At 54.5% G+C, this 10,723-nt stretch overlaps 1 protein-coding gene across 4 annotated transcripts in view; it reads right to left on the bottom strand.

Annotated features, from left to right (window-relative positions):
* Window positions 1-965: 965 nt before the first annotated feature.
* CSNK1G1 (casein kinase 1 gamma 1) overlaps window positions 966-10,723 on the bottom strand; it is an 89,765-nt gene continuing 80,007 nt past the window's right edge. For 3 of the 4 annotated variants that reach the window (XM_017731103.1, XM_017731104.1, XM_017731105.1), the window contains exons 12-14: window positions 9,290-9,396; window positions 7,097-7,120; window positions 966-4,204 (exon numbers count right to left, since the gene is read on the bottom strand). In XM_017731103.1, coding sequence (XP_017586592.1) covers window positions 4,150-4,204; window positions 7,097-7,120; window positions 9,290-9,396 — 186 coding nt within the window. In that variant the 3' untranslated portion in view covers window positions 966-4,149. The remainder of the gene's footprint in view (window positions 4,205-7,096; window positions 7,121-9,289; window positions 9,397-10,723) is intronic. The other variant, XM_008631254.2, reaches the window with a different exon arrangement.

Here is a 10,723-nt window from a genome sequence, read left to right as displayed (position 1 = left end):
GGAGGACGAGCCGAGCCCCCGGCGAGCCAAATGGCTGCGGGTCAATGTCTGAGCAGTCGCGTTAAAAAGATGCCACCCGAGGGCCAAACCACCTTTGAGAGCAGCTGGCACTGCCCCACACAGAGACACCCGCACTGGAACCGAGGTGTTCCCATGCTTGGAACCTGCTCCACAGTGATCTCTCGTGTGTGACATTTTGTCCCTTAATTCCCAGCCTTAAATGTCCAATTTTTAGCATGAGTTTTCATTTCCCGTTCCCAAAAATTTGTCTTGGCACATGTGTAGTCTGACAAGGAGATGAACCTCAATGTTCTCTCCCTGAACCTTGGAACCCGCATCTCCACCTTTAAGATTTATCTTTTTGGGGCTTGACACTGACCCAGACCTGATGAAAACCTAATTCCCACATGTGCAGCTAACACCAGGATTTGCAATCTCAGACTGATTTGGGTTGGAAGAGATCTTCACAGGTCCAATCTCTGCCATGGGCAGTGACACATTCAGTGATGGTGCTAAGCTGAATGTGGACACCTGCAACACCACAGACAATCCTGTGTACTTCCAGCCTGACCTCTCCTAGTATTAAAGAGGAATTTGGGCTTCTCTCACTCCTTCCTGCAGTTTTTATCCCACAGCCTTGCCAGGGGGGCAGGTCCCAGTACCCCTCTCCCTGTGGTCCCTCTCAAGGGCTGCCTCAGGACAAGGCATCCTGCATTCCAGGACACAGCTGAGGTGGGAATGTGCTGGCCCAGGGAGAAGGGAAATCAGTGCCACTGCACCTTGGCCGAGCTCCATGGGGCTGAACTGCCCATGGCTGTAAAGCACAAAGTGTTGAGGTCCTCTACAAGGTCTCACCCATGCGCTGCCCCCTCCAAGGGGAGCAGAGGGTGACACAAGTGCCCAGCAGAGCCAAAGGACAACAAAACACAAGTGCCGTGGTCAGGCTGAGGTAATAAATACATCTATTAATGGAGAACAATGCAGCAGTGCAATGTTTTATTGAAAAAAAATAATAATCATCTCACTTGATACCTCAGAAGACTGCATCGCAACGTTGGTAGGCCAAGAGCGGTGTCGGGGGCACCCGCGCAGGGAGCCCCCGAGAGCCCTCCCCTTGCCCGGGGTCTCCCGGCTGCTGACCACTCCCGGCAAGGAGAGGAGGGATTGCCCAGGTTAATGCCCTACGTCCTTCCACAGCATGGCTGGCTCTCCTCGTCACCTCCAAGCTCCCTGGGGACCGTGGTTCCCTCAAGCACAGGACCTGCTGTTAACCTGCTTTATTTTCTTTTTTTTTTTGATTTTTTTTTTGTTAAAAAGCCACCCCACATCTTTGCCCTTTTTTGAAGAGTCCAACGTACGATTATAGTGCAAGAGGGCTTGGTACAAGTGAGCATTACCAGCATGCCGTGGGGGGACAGTCCTCCCCTACAAACACATCATTGTAGGATTAAAAGAACACCGTATCTCCGGAGAGAAGCTGTAGTGGGTCACCATGAAACAGCTTTCAAACCAACCCACTTAAAAACAAGGTCAGGAAAGTTTCTAAACAATCAAATACATTCACTTAAAAAAACAAAAAAAACCAAAACAAAAAAATAAACCGAAACAAAAGAAACCAAAAAACATTTAAGAACAAAACCTGTTGAGATGGCCCCTTTCCCCCCCACCCTCCCTCACCCTGCAAACACTTACATATGCTGCAACTACAAGCTGCTCCTTGAGCGGAGGCAGCGAGGAATGACCAAACACGGCAGGAGATGCAGAAGGAATCGAGTTCTGGTGACAGGCACTTAGTGGGGCTTGGGAGGGCAGCAACAGAAGTGTCTCAGGGCCCGGCTCCGTCGGCAGCGGGCAGGGCAGCTCCCCGGGGAGCGCCTGTGCCCCTGGACCCCCCTCCCAAGATGCCAAACCATGGTTTCCTACAGCAGAGAGGGGAATGCCTGTGCCAGAGATGCGGCTTCTGGGAGCCACTGGCAGCGGAGGAGTTTGGGAAGAGGAAGGTGGAATGTGACCATGGCCACATCCTCCCTGTGGCAGGAGGGGAGTGGGCCGCACGCCTGGCACATGCCTGCGGGAGGTGAGCGGTGCCCTTCCTGCCCCATTCCCACCCCGGCCCACAGCCCGGCTGGAGGAAAAGTGCTTTGCTAAGGGGAAGGAGGTGCACGCGTGAACCGAGGGCTCCGCGCCTCCATTGCGCTTGTTGGGATAAGGCATGGAGAGAACGCGGCGGAGAATGGAGAACAGATGCCGTGTGGGGATCCCAGCCAGGAGTGAGGCTTTTCCACCCTGGCACCACACCAGTGTCTGCCTGACTCAGGAATGCGTGAGGAGCAAGCCAAGAGCTTGCTGCCCAGGCTGATCTCCTGCCCTCTAAGCCTGCTCCTACCCAGCCAGGGAAACTGAACCTCCTGGCAATGCCACTCTGTGAACTCCAAGCTACGCAGATTATCATTAAACTGAATAAATGATAATGAGATCTAGTCTCTCCACTTCCTCCCTTCATGCTCTCTAGGATTTTGGGGTAAGCCAGGCCCAACTTTATGACAAATGAGCAGTTCCAGCCTGGTCTGGTGTCACACATGGAAAGACAAAGTCGAAGGAACCTATTCACAACCTCCCCAAAGCTGCCTGAGTTCTCTCACAGCCCTGCCACCTTTCCAGTAACCCCTGGCAGCCTCATCTCCTCCAATTTGGGCAACGCTGCAGTTGGATGCAAGATTTCACTGTTTTTCTGGGTGTGAAAAGCACCCCAAGCCCTTTCCTTGCTATTGGTTTGGCTCAAAGTGGTGCAGGAGAACCGTGGCTGCTCCGGGGGTGCAGAACTTGCGCCTGCCCCATGCTCACAGAGAGGATGTGAAGGCGATTCCAGTCAAACCTATCTGACCATCGGGAGATGGCAACAGTGTTAAGGCATGAAGTATCCTCTCCCCTGCTGGGGAAACTTTGCTCCCACTAATGTGTTCTTGCAGAAGGTTCCCAATCACCCCAAGGAGGGATTTGGGAAGGCTGCCTGGCTGCCCACACCGAGAAATGCCCAGGCTTCAGGAAATGGCTGTTTCTCAGGAACCTCAATCCTGATCTACCTCTTAAACCAGCACAAATTCATCAGGATCAGCAAAGCCAGTGCTGTTCCCTCTGGCCCACGTTGGGTGACAGCCTAGTGTCTCCCGGCCCGCTGGGTCAGGCACGGTGTAGGAAACCATGGAAAGGACATTCACTGGCAGCTAGGAAGGGTGATTGGAAATTCAAGTATGCTTTCCTCAGCGCATGGCCCAGGGTGGGTGTCGGGAGCCCCAGACTGGCACGAGGGTCCTGGGCATCCCCACTCAGGGGCATTCCATGCACCCCACCGTCCTCCCCGCTGGATGTCTGCCTGCGCTGGCGCGGCCACGCAGAGATCCACAGATACAATGTGCATCTGTAAATGCTAAAAATAATAAAAAGTGCAACGACGTCAGCTTCTTTAAAACAATCCACACTGCTCTGTTACTGTCAGAGGAGGGAGGTGTCAAGGGAGCCGGAAAAAAAACCCTAACTGGAACAGTAGATTGCAAATTTCTCACAGCTTGCACATTACAGTGTAACTGTTCCCAAGGAGCCATAGAGGGAACCTGTCTCTTCCTGCTGCAGCAGTCAGGCCCTTCTCCCAGCAACTCTCCTGCCTGCCCCGCATCCTCCTGCCCTCTCCACAGCCAATCGAGCCTATGGGATTTCTTCACTTAAATTAAGGAGGGAGGAGGACAGAGGAGCAGAGTGCAGGGGAGGGAGGGGAGGAAAGTGAGCAGGAACTAAGCACAGTCCTCAGGTTTGTGTGAACGATGCCTTCGCCGTAAACAACAGGAAGGAGGGTCAGCCAGCCAGCCCCCCTCCCAGGGCGACCAAGACCTGAGCCAGCCACAGTCCTGGTCCCAAAAGGAGCTTCAGGCTTGGAGTGAACGAGGGAGACCATTCAGCAGATCCACCCCAGAGTGGTTTGTTTTGGAACGTTTTCTTCTCTTTTTGGTTTAAAATGTCACTTTTTTTTTTTTTTTTCTCTCTTCCTCCTATGCCTCCTCCTCCTCATCCTCCCTCCTAAAGAGAAGCCCCTTGCAGTGAGACAGGGCAGGAGCTGCAGGCATGGTGGTTCCTGCAAGGCCCAGGAGGCACCGGTCACTTGTGACGCTGAGCCGTCTTCTTCCGTTTCCTCTTAAAGAAGCAGCAGCACCTGGGGCACAAAGGACAAGGAGAGTCAGCCCCGCGCCTGGCACCCTGCGATGTCCCCGCCATGTGCCCACCATCCCCCCGCCTGTCCTCATGCAACAGCACCTCTGCCCGCCCGGCCCAGGCCCCACCACGTTGCCGGTACGGGGGGCAGGTGCTGGTGGGTGGATGACACCACCAGCCCGGACTGGGAGACCAGCCACGGCCAGCTGGGGTGTCCCACTGCCAGGCCCCACAGTGCTGGCCGGGCTTCTCCCTCCCAGGCTCCACTGGAGCAGCAACACAAGGAGCCATCTGGGAAAGCAGTAAAACAGGGACCCAGGTGCTCCACTCCCCCTGTCACACCCCAGAGGAAGTGGACTGGGATGGCGAGCCCTGGCTGCTCTTCCCAGCCATGAGAAGTTTAGTTTTCACCACCGTTCACTAAAAAAACAAGTTCCAAAGAGACCTTGGCTCAGGGACCAGGTTTCTTTACTGAACCTTTCACGATAACCAGAGCTTCCACCTCGGATCAATCACTCAGTGCTGGGATGCAGAACCCCTGCTTCTTCCCCCATCCGATGCGAGGGAGGTGCACAGGATGTGGGAAAGCAAGAAGGATGGAGAGTGGAGGCTGAGGTGGGGAGAGGAACGCCCAACGCAGCTGAACCGTAAGGAGCGGTGGGTTCCCTGTGGGATACACTGGGAGCAGTTGGCCAGATCCTATACTCCTGCTGGCTTCCTACAGGATTCCTTGGTGTTGAACATGTATCTACCTTTCTACCCTCAGCCCACGGTCAGGAATTCTCTGCACCTCTGTGAGAGTTCTCCATCTGCTGGGACAGCTGTCCCTGGAGAAGCCCGGGTGATTCTGGAAGACTGCTCTTCCAGGCTGCTGGAAAGGATGCCAGGATAAGCAACCAGAGTAGACCACTAAATCACAGAAGATCCTGAGTTGGAAGAGACCCACAAGGATCATCGAGTCCAACTCCTGGCTCTGTACAATACAGCCCCAAGAATCCAACCATGTGCCTGAGAGTGTTGTTCAAACATGAGGATGCAAAGACCTTTTTTTCCTACAACCATCTGTTGCAGGCTAAAAACATTCCAAACCACTCTAACATCTTCTCCATACTATTTTTCACTGGGTCCTTCATGGAATGTCAGCATTATACCCCTGTCCTCTCAGAGCTGGAGGAACTCTCATCCAGATGCTTGTCCCTGGGTGCAGGAGCCTCACTCCGGGGTGCAAAAGCGATGGGTGAGCACCACCTGCTGTGGGCGGAGCCTGCCAGCACAGATGGACTGCTTGGGAGAACAAACAACTCCCCCTGTGACATGGAGAGCTCCCATAGCCCTCCCCAAGAGGAGGCACCCCTCCCACTGCATGGACTGATGTCCATGATTTGTCTCTAGGCTCCTGAACAGGCCCGGTTTGGATGTGGGATGAGGAGAAATGCAAAGCCCTTGACCTTGCAGGGCAAGTGGTGCCTCCACTGCTGCCCACCCACCCTGAGGTGTTTGTGTGCCACCTCAGCACCCCCAGCCAAGGCTGGAACCCCGCCCCAGGACGGCATTGCTCTGGCATTTTGTTGTCCTGGGCCATCTGCCCCCATCTCCTGCTTTAGCCTGTCACAGTATTTCTCTCCCACAGTAGCCACCACCTTCCTTCATGGCTTGGGCGATGGTGAGTAAGGGGGACGTCACAGGGAGAGGATGGAGGATGCATGAGTGATGGCTTTGCATGCAGCGGGTAAGGGAAGAAGGGGCTGAGCAGCACTCGACTCCTTGGGCACTGAACAAAGGGAGCTGACTGACTGCTGGCTGGTTTTCCTTGTGACTGTCTTTTTAGGCTCTTACTCAGAGGTCCAGGGAAGGGTTCAGGAAAGGAAGTCCTGGCAGTTCAGACAGGCAGAGGCAAAACACCAAAATAAAAGGATAAGGCAGGCTGACAATTACAGAACGTGATCTCTCTGCATGCAGACGATGCCCAAGAGAACAGCCCCAGACTATGACATACAGAGAAGCCAGAGATGCCAGAGGTATTGGAGGCGATGCCTATGGAGAGCAGGGCAGAGTCAGTCTCCCATCCAACAAGGACATTCCTCGCCGCACACGGGCTTGGTCCCCTCACTCTGTGGCAATTCCCACCCATCAGTCCTCCCTGGCGCCTACAAACTCATCTGAGTATCTGCTTGGTCCTCCACTTACTGGGTACGTGGTTTCCCCAAGGGGCTCCTCCTGGTTCAACCTGAGACTGAGACACTACAGCTGCAGCTTCAAAACCCCGATAAAGCCCCAAGCTGGGCTTGGACCAGTGCTAATCCCAACCTTTCCACCCCTTCTTTCCTGGAGAAGCCCATTCACCTGCACCTCAGCTGGGTGGAAAGGAGCCACCTCCCACCTACCCTCTCTGAGTAGGGGCTCTGTTACTAATGAGGACTCCCTGGCCTTGTCCTTCCATGCTCTCTGGCCTGTGCTTCTCCAAGAAGAGACTTTCCAAGGAAGCGGCTGGCCCCTCTCCTCGTTACCCAGTGCAGCGTTTTCCCTTTGTAACCGTCTGCGTGAGGAATTCCTGCAAGAGGCTCAGCCAGCTTAGGCCCGACTCTGCCCAACTCCATCAGGCATCATCTGCTCACGGACGTAAACGTTTGGGGGAGATGGAAAGCCAAATAGGAAAGGATTAAAATCCGATTTTGCATCCATCCATTCAGAGATTAGCTGAATCCCTCAGCCTAGTGTGGCCGGTTGGACACAGCCCATGCCCTCCCCAATATTGCACGTGGTCCTAAAATCAAAACAGCTCTGGGTTGGCTTTGACTTTGTGCCTTTTTAGCGTTTGGTGGGTTTGGTTTTGCCAACCCCAGTCTAGTCTGGTCCGCTCCCCCTTGCATGTGGACTGGAGAGAGGGACTCACCACAAGTTGAGCATTTTCAGGCAGCTACAGAGAGTGTAGAGAAAAAACACAGAAAGGAAGAAAGAGCGATTAGTTCACAGAGGTGGGATGGAAGCGAGTCACCGCAGCCATGCAAACATGCAGTGCAGAGTGGCAGACACACACCAGGCCTGCCCGCCGCCCGCCCCAGCACTCACACCACTCTGTCCTCGCCACCTCTTCCGTGGGCGTGAGGCCTCCGACAAACACCCGTTCTCCACAGAGGCACCAGCCCCGTCAGGTTCTTATCTGGGGCTGGGATCAGAAAGGGACTCCGGGCCACCATCTGCTCTTGTCCCCTGCAGCTCCAGCAGCAGAAGGGCCTGATGATGGATCCACACCTGGGACCTGCCCTCCAGCGAAACCCACAAGCCAGAATCCAGAGCTTTTCTCCAGCACACTCCAAGCAGAAGCATTTGCATTTGCTCTGCCTGTGGAGTGCCAGGGAAAGCCCATCTCAAAACACAGAGCCCAGCTCCAGCTCCAGCTCCTGCCAGCTCTCTCTGGCACCCTGTTCTGCAGAGCAGAATCCCAAAATCCTTTGCTCTTCTTGTGTGCCTGAGGGGATTTGTGATCAGAGATGTGAGGAAAGACAAAGTCCTCCCTGTGGCAAGCAGAATGAAGTGATCTACGCTTGGGAATTACAAGAGACCCCAAACCTGTCAGTGCAAAGCAGCTTATGCTCTGCTTCCCAGCACCTCCAAAACCAATCTGGGAGCCCACAAACAAGGGTTGGAGAGAGACAGGACAGCTCCATGTGCTGTGGGACAGGGCCTGGGTGGCACAGCTCCTTCCCACCTGCCTTGACGTCTCCCCTGTACACAGAGTGCGAGCTGGACCTGGCCTCACTGCACGAACACGGGCTGGAGACGTTCCTGGTTCTTCCTTGCACTGGGCTGTTGGATCAGAACTGTTGAGGGTGACAGTCTGCCCCATCCTAGGAGCCGCATGCCTGGGGCGACCCCCTTCAGAGCCCATGACGCCAAACTGATGGTCTCTGCCAGCCACACAACCCATATCTAAGAGGAATGTTGACCACTCTGGAAGCTGCTCCTCAAGATCTCCCCCTCCCTGCCACCTTGATGAGGAGCCTGCACCAAATCCGAGGCTTCTTGGGCTGGGAGGAGAAGGTTTGTCTGTGGCTTCTACCAGTGAGCAAGATCCCACACACGCGCTTCCCAAGGGACTGGGGAATAGAGAGCGAAGACCTTCAGGACAACCAGCACAGATGACACATACCTAGGGACCTTTTCCATCCAATACACCCTTCCTCGCACCCGCCACTTTTCCTCTTCACCCAGAAGTGCCAGCAAAGGCTGAGGTAAACAGTGGGGGACAAGTGGCACCACTATCACCCAGTGAAATAATAACCAGGCAGCTGGGCCACGTCTCAGCACCAACCTGTTCAAAGTCAGCCCTGGGCCTATTGGCCCCTCGCTTGGAGAGCGCCAGAATTCTGTGCGGACCCTGCAGTGACAGGTCCTGGTTTAGTTCAGAGGCAGCGAGAAGGTGCAGAAGGTGACACGATGGTGCTGGATGCAGGACAGGAGCCAAAATGGTCAACGCAGCAGCTCTGACAGCAGCTCTCACTTCTGACCACAAGCTACAGGAGAGGTCAGCTTAGAGGGAGCACTTCCTCCTCCACAAGCTGCTTCTGGTTCCTTTCACTCAGCTTTTACAGGGCTGGACCAAGAGAACCCCAGGGAGAACTACCCATCCCTGCAGGAGTCACTTCCAGACTGGATACCTGGCACCCATCTCTCACAGCCAGAAATGAAGTGACAGCTCTCAGACCACTGATCTCTTTGCTGAGCTGTCTCGAGCTACTCCTACTTTCACAGCATGAGAGCACAGCGCGTTCTCCCTCTGCAATGGGGGACACTCACTGGGATTCCTGAGATCAGCTCCTGGTATTTTGGTATCTGTGCTCCTGAAATGTCTATCTGGCAATACATGCTCTGAGTAAAAGTTATGTTCTCCAGGCATGACAAGTGTCAAAGAGAAGCAGCAGCAGCAGCAGCACTGAAGGCACCATGCACAAAAGCAGCAATATGCAAGGAAAAGGGCACGGGACACGAGCATTGAGGACTTTGCCACACAAAAACGTCCCCACTCGCTTCCCAGGAGAAGGATTAATGACCAACCAGTGGAAAGCCTGTTGTAAAGGAAACTTACTTAGCTTCCTCCACCACCTCCACCTCCGCCTGCGCTGTGATGGGCGCGTTGGAGTGTGCTCCTGTTGGGTCATCCACATTCAGCTCCCCGTTGGTTGAGCTCACCACCTGCAACACAAAGGAACACCCCGTTCATGAGGCTCCCTGGCAAGAGCTGCTGTGGGAATGGGAAATCTGACGAGTATCTGTTTGCTCCTGTCTCTTTGCACGCTCTCAGGAGGCTCCTGGGCTTCATGGGTGCCTTGGAGTCTCCAGGCTGGAGCAGCCAAAGCAGAGCAGCAAGCAGGGGGCTATGTGTGGGTTCCCTAGCTCACATTCCTGTGCCCAGCACATGACTTGGCATCGAGAGGCCCCTCTGGGAGCGCAGGCACTGGTGTGAGCACTGACTGCCAGCCCTACCTACACACGTGAGCTGTATGATGCTGATTGTTTTCTCCTGACATTTTTACAGGTGAGCAGCTCAGTCCCATTGCCTGACAGTACTGTGGGCAGAAGCCTCATTCCTTAAGTCTCATTCCTCACACAGCCAATCTTGGGAATTATGTCCTCGCCCCAAAGCTACCGACACAGTCCCTCATCTCTTTTTGCCTCATACCTTCGATGATGGCTCACTCCAGCTTTTCCATTACAGGGATAACCATCCAGCTCCCCAGCTCCCAGCAGCTCCACTGTTGAAGATTAGGATTACTGGTTTTTTTCTTTCTGTCAGGGAATTTTGTCCCATCTGTTGCCTAAGAGTGGCACAAGAAGTGGCCACAAAAGAAGTGGCCAAGGAGGGGGAAGGGTGCAGTTGGCTACTCTCTTAGATGGGGGGTTTTCTCTTGGGAAGGGCACAGATACCTCCAGATTTTGGCTGGGGGGTGAGGGGCTGGGCTCTACTCCTCGCTCACTCTCTCGCTCTCGGATTGGAGGGGAATGGTCGAGTTGCTGCTACTGTGGGGGAAAATTCACTACCACTGTGGAGTCCAGCCTTGTACTGCTTTTTCCTTACTGTGGGTCAGCCTTTGCTCGTAAGAGCAGCTTTTGAACTGGGACCTCATTAACACCCTACCTAACTGGAAAGGACCCTCACCATTTGTTCAGGTGCCTCAAGGGAAAAACCCGGGACTCTGACCCCCTCTCGCCTTCCTGGAGGGCACCTGTGCAGCAGCTGCCGCTGCCCAGCACCGCTGCTTTCTCTGCTACTGCTTCGGGCTTTTTTGATACACATTAATCCAGCACCCTGTGCCAACCCTGACACCCCACAGCTGCTCCTACAGCTGCGGAGTTTGTGATATATTTCGTTTGCCACCCCAGGGTGTGTGTTGGTGTGACCCAGCCCACTGAGGGGCTGGGGCTGCATAATGCCAATCAATCCCAGCCCATCCCCTGGATCGAGTTCCCCGAAGAGGCAGACTCAGAGGGTGGGTCGATGGGCGGCTCAGAAGCCTAAGCC

Source organism: Corvus brachyrhynchos, unplaced genomic scaffold, assembly GCF_000691975.1.
Source record: "Corvus brachyrhynchos isolate BGI_N302 unplaced genomic scaffold, ASM69197v1 scaffold164, whole genome shotgun sequence".
In the NCBI taxonomy this organism is placed as follows: domain Eukaryota; kingdom Metazoa; phylum Chordata; class Aves; order Passeriformes; family Corvidae; genus Corvus; species Corvus brachyrhynchos.
The sequence above is the reverse complement of the archived record's forward strand: the minus strand, read 5'-3'. Positions and strand labels throughout refer to the sequence as shown.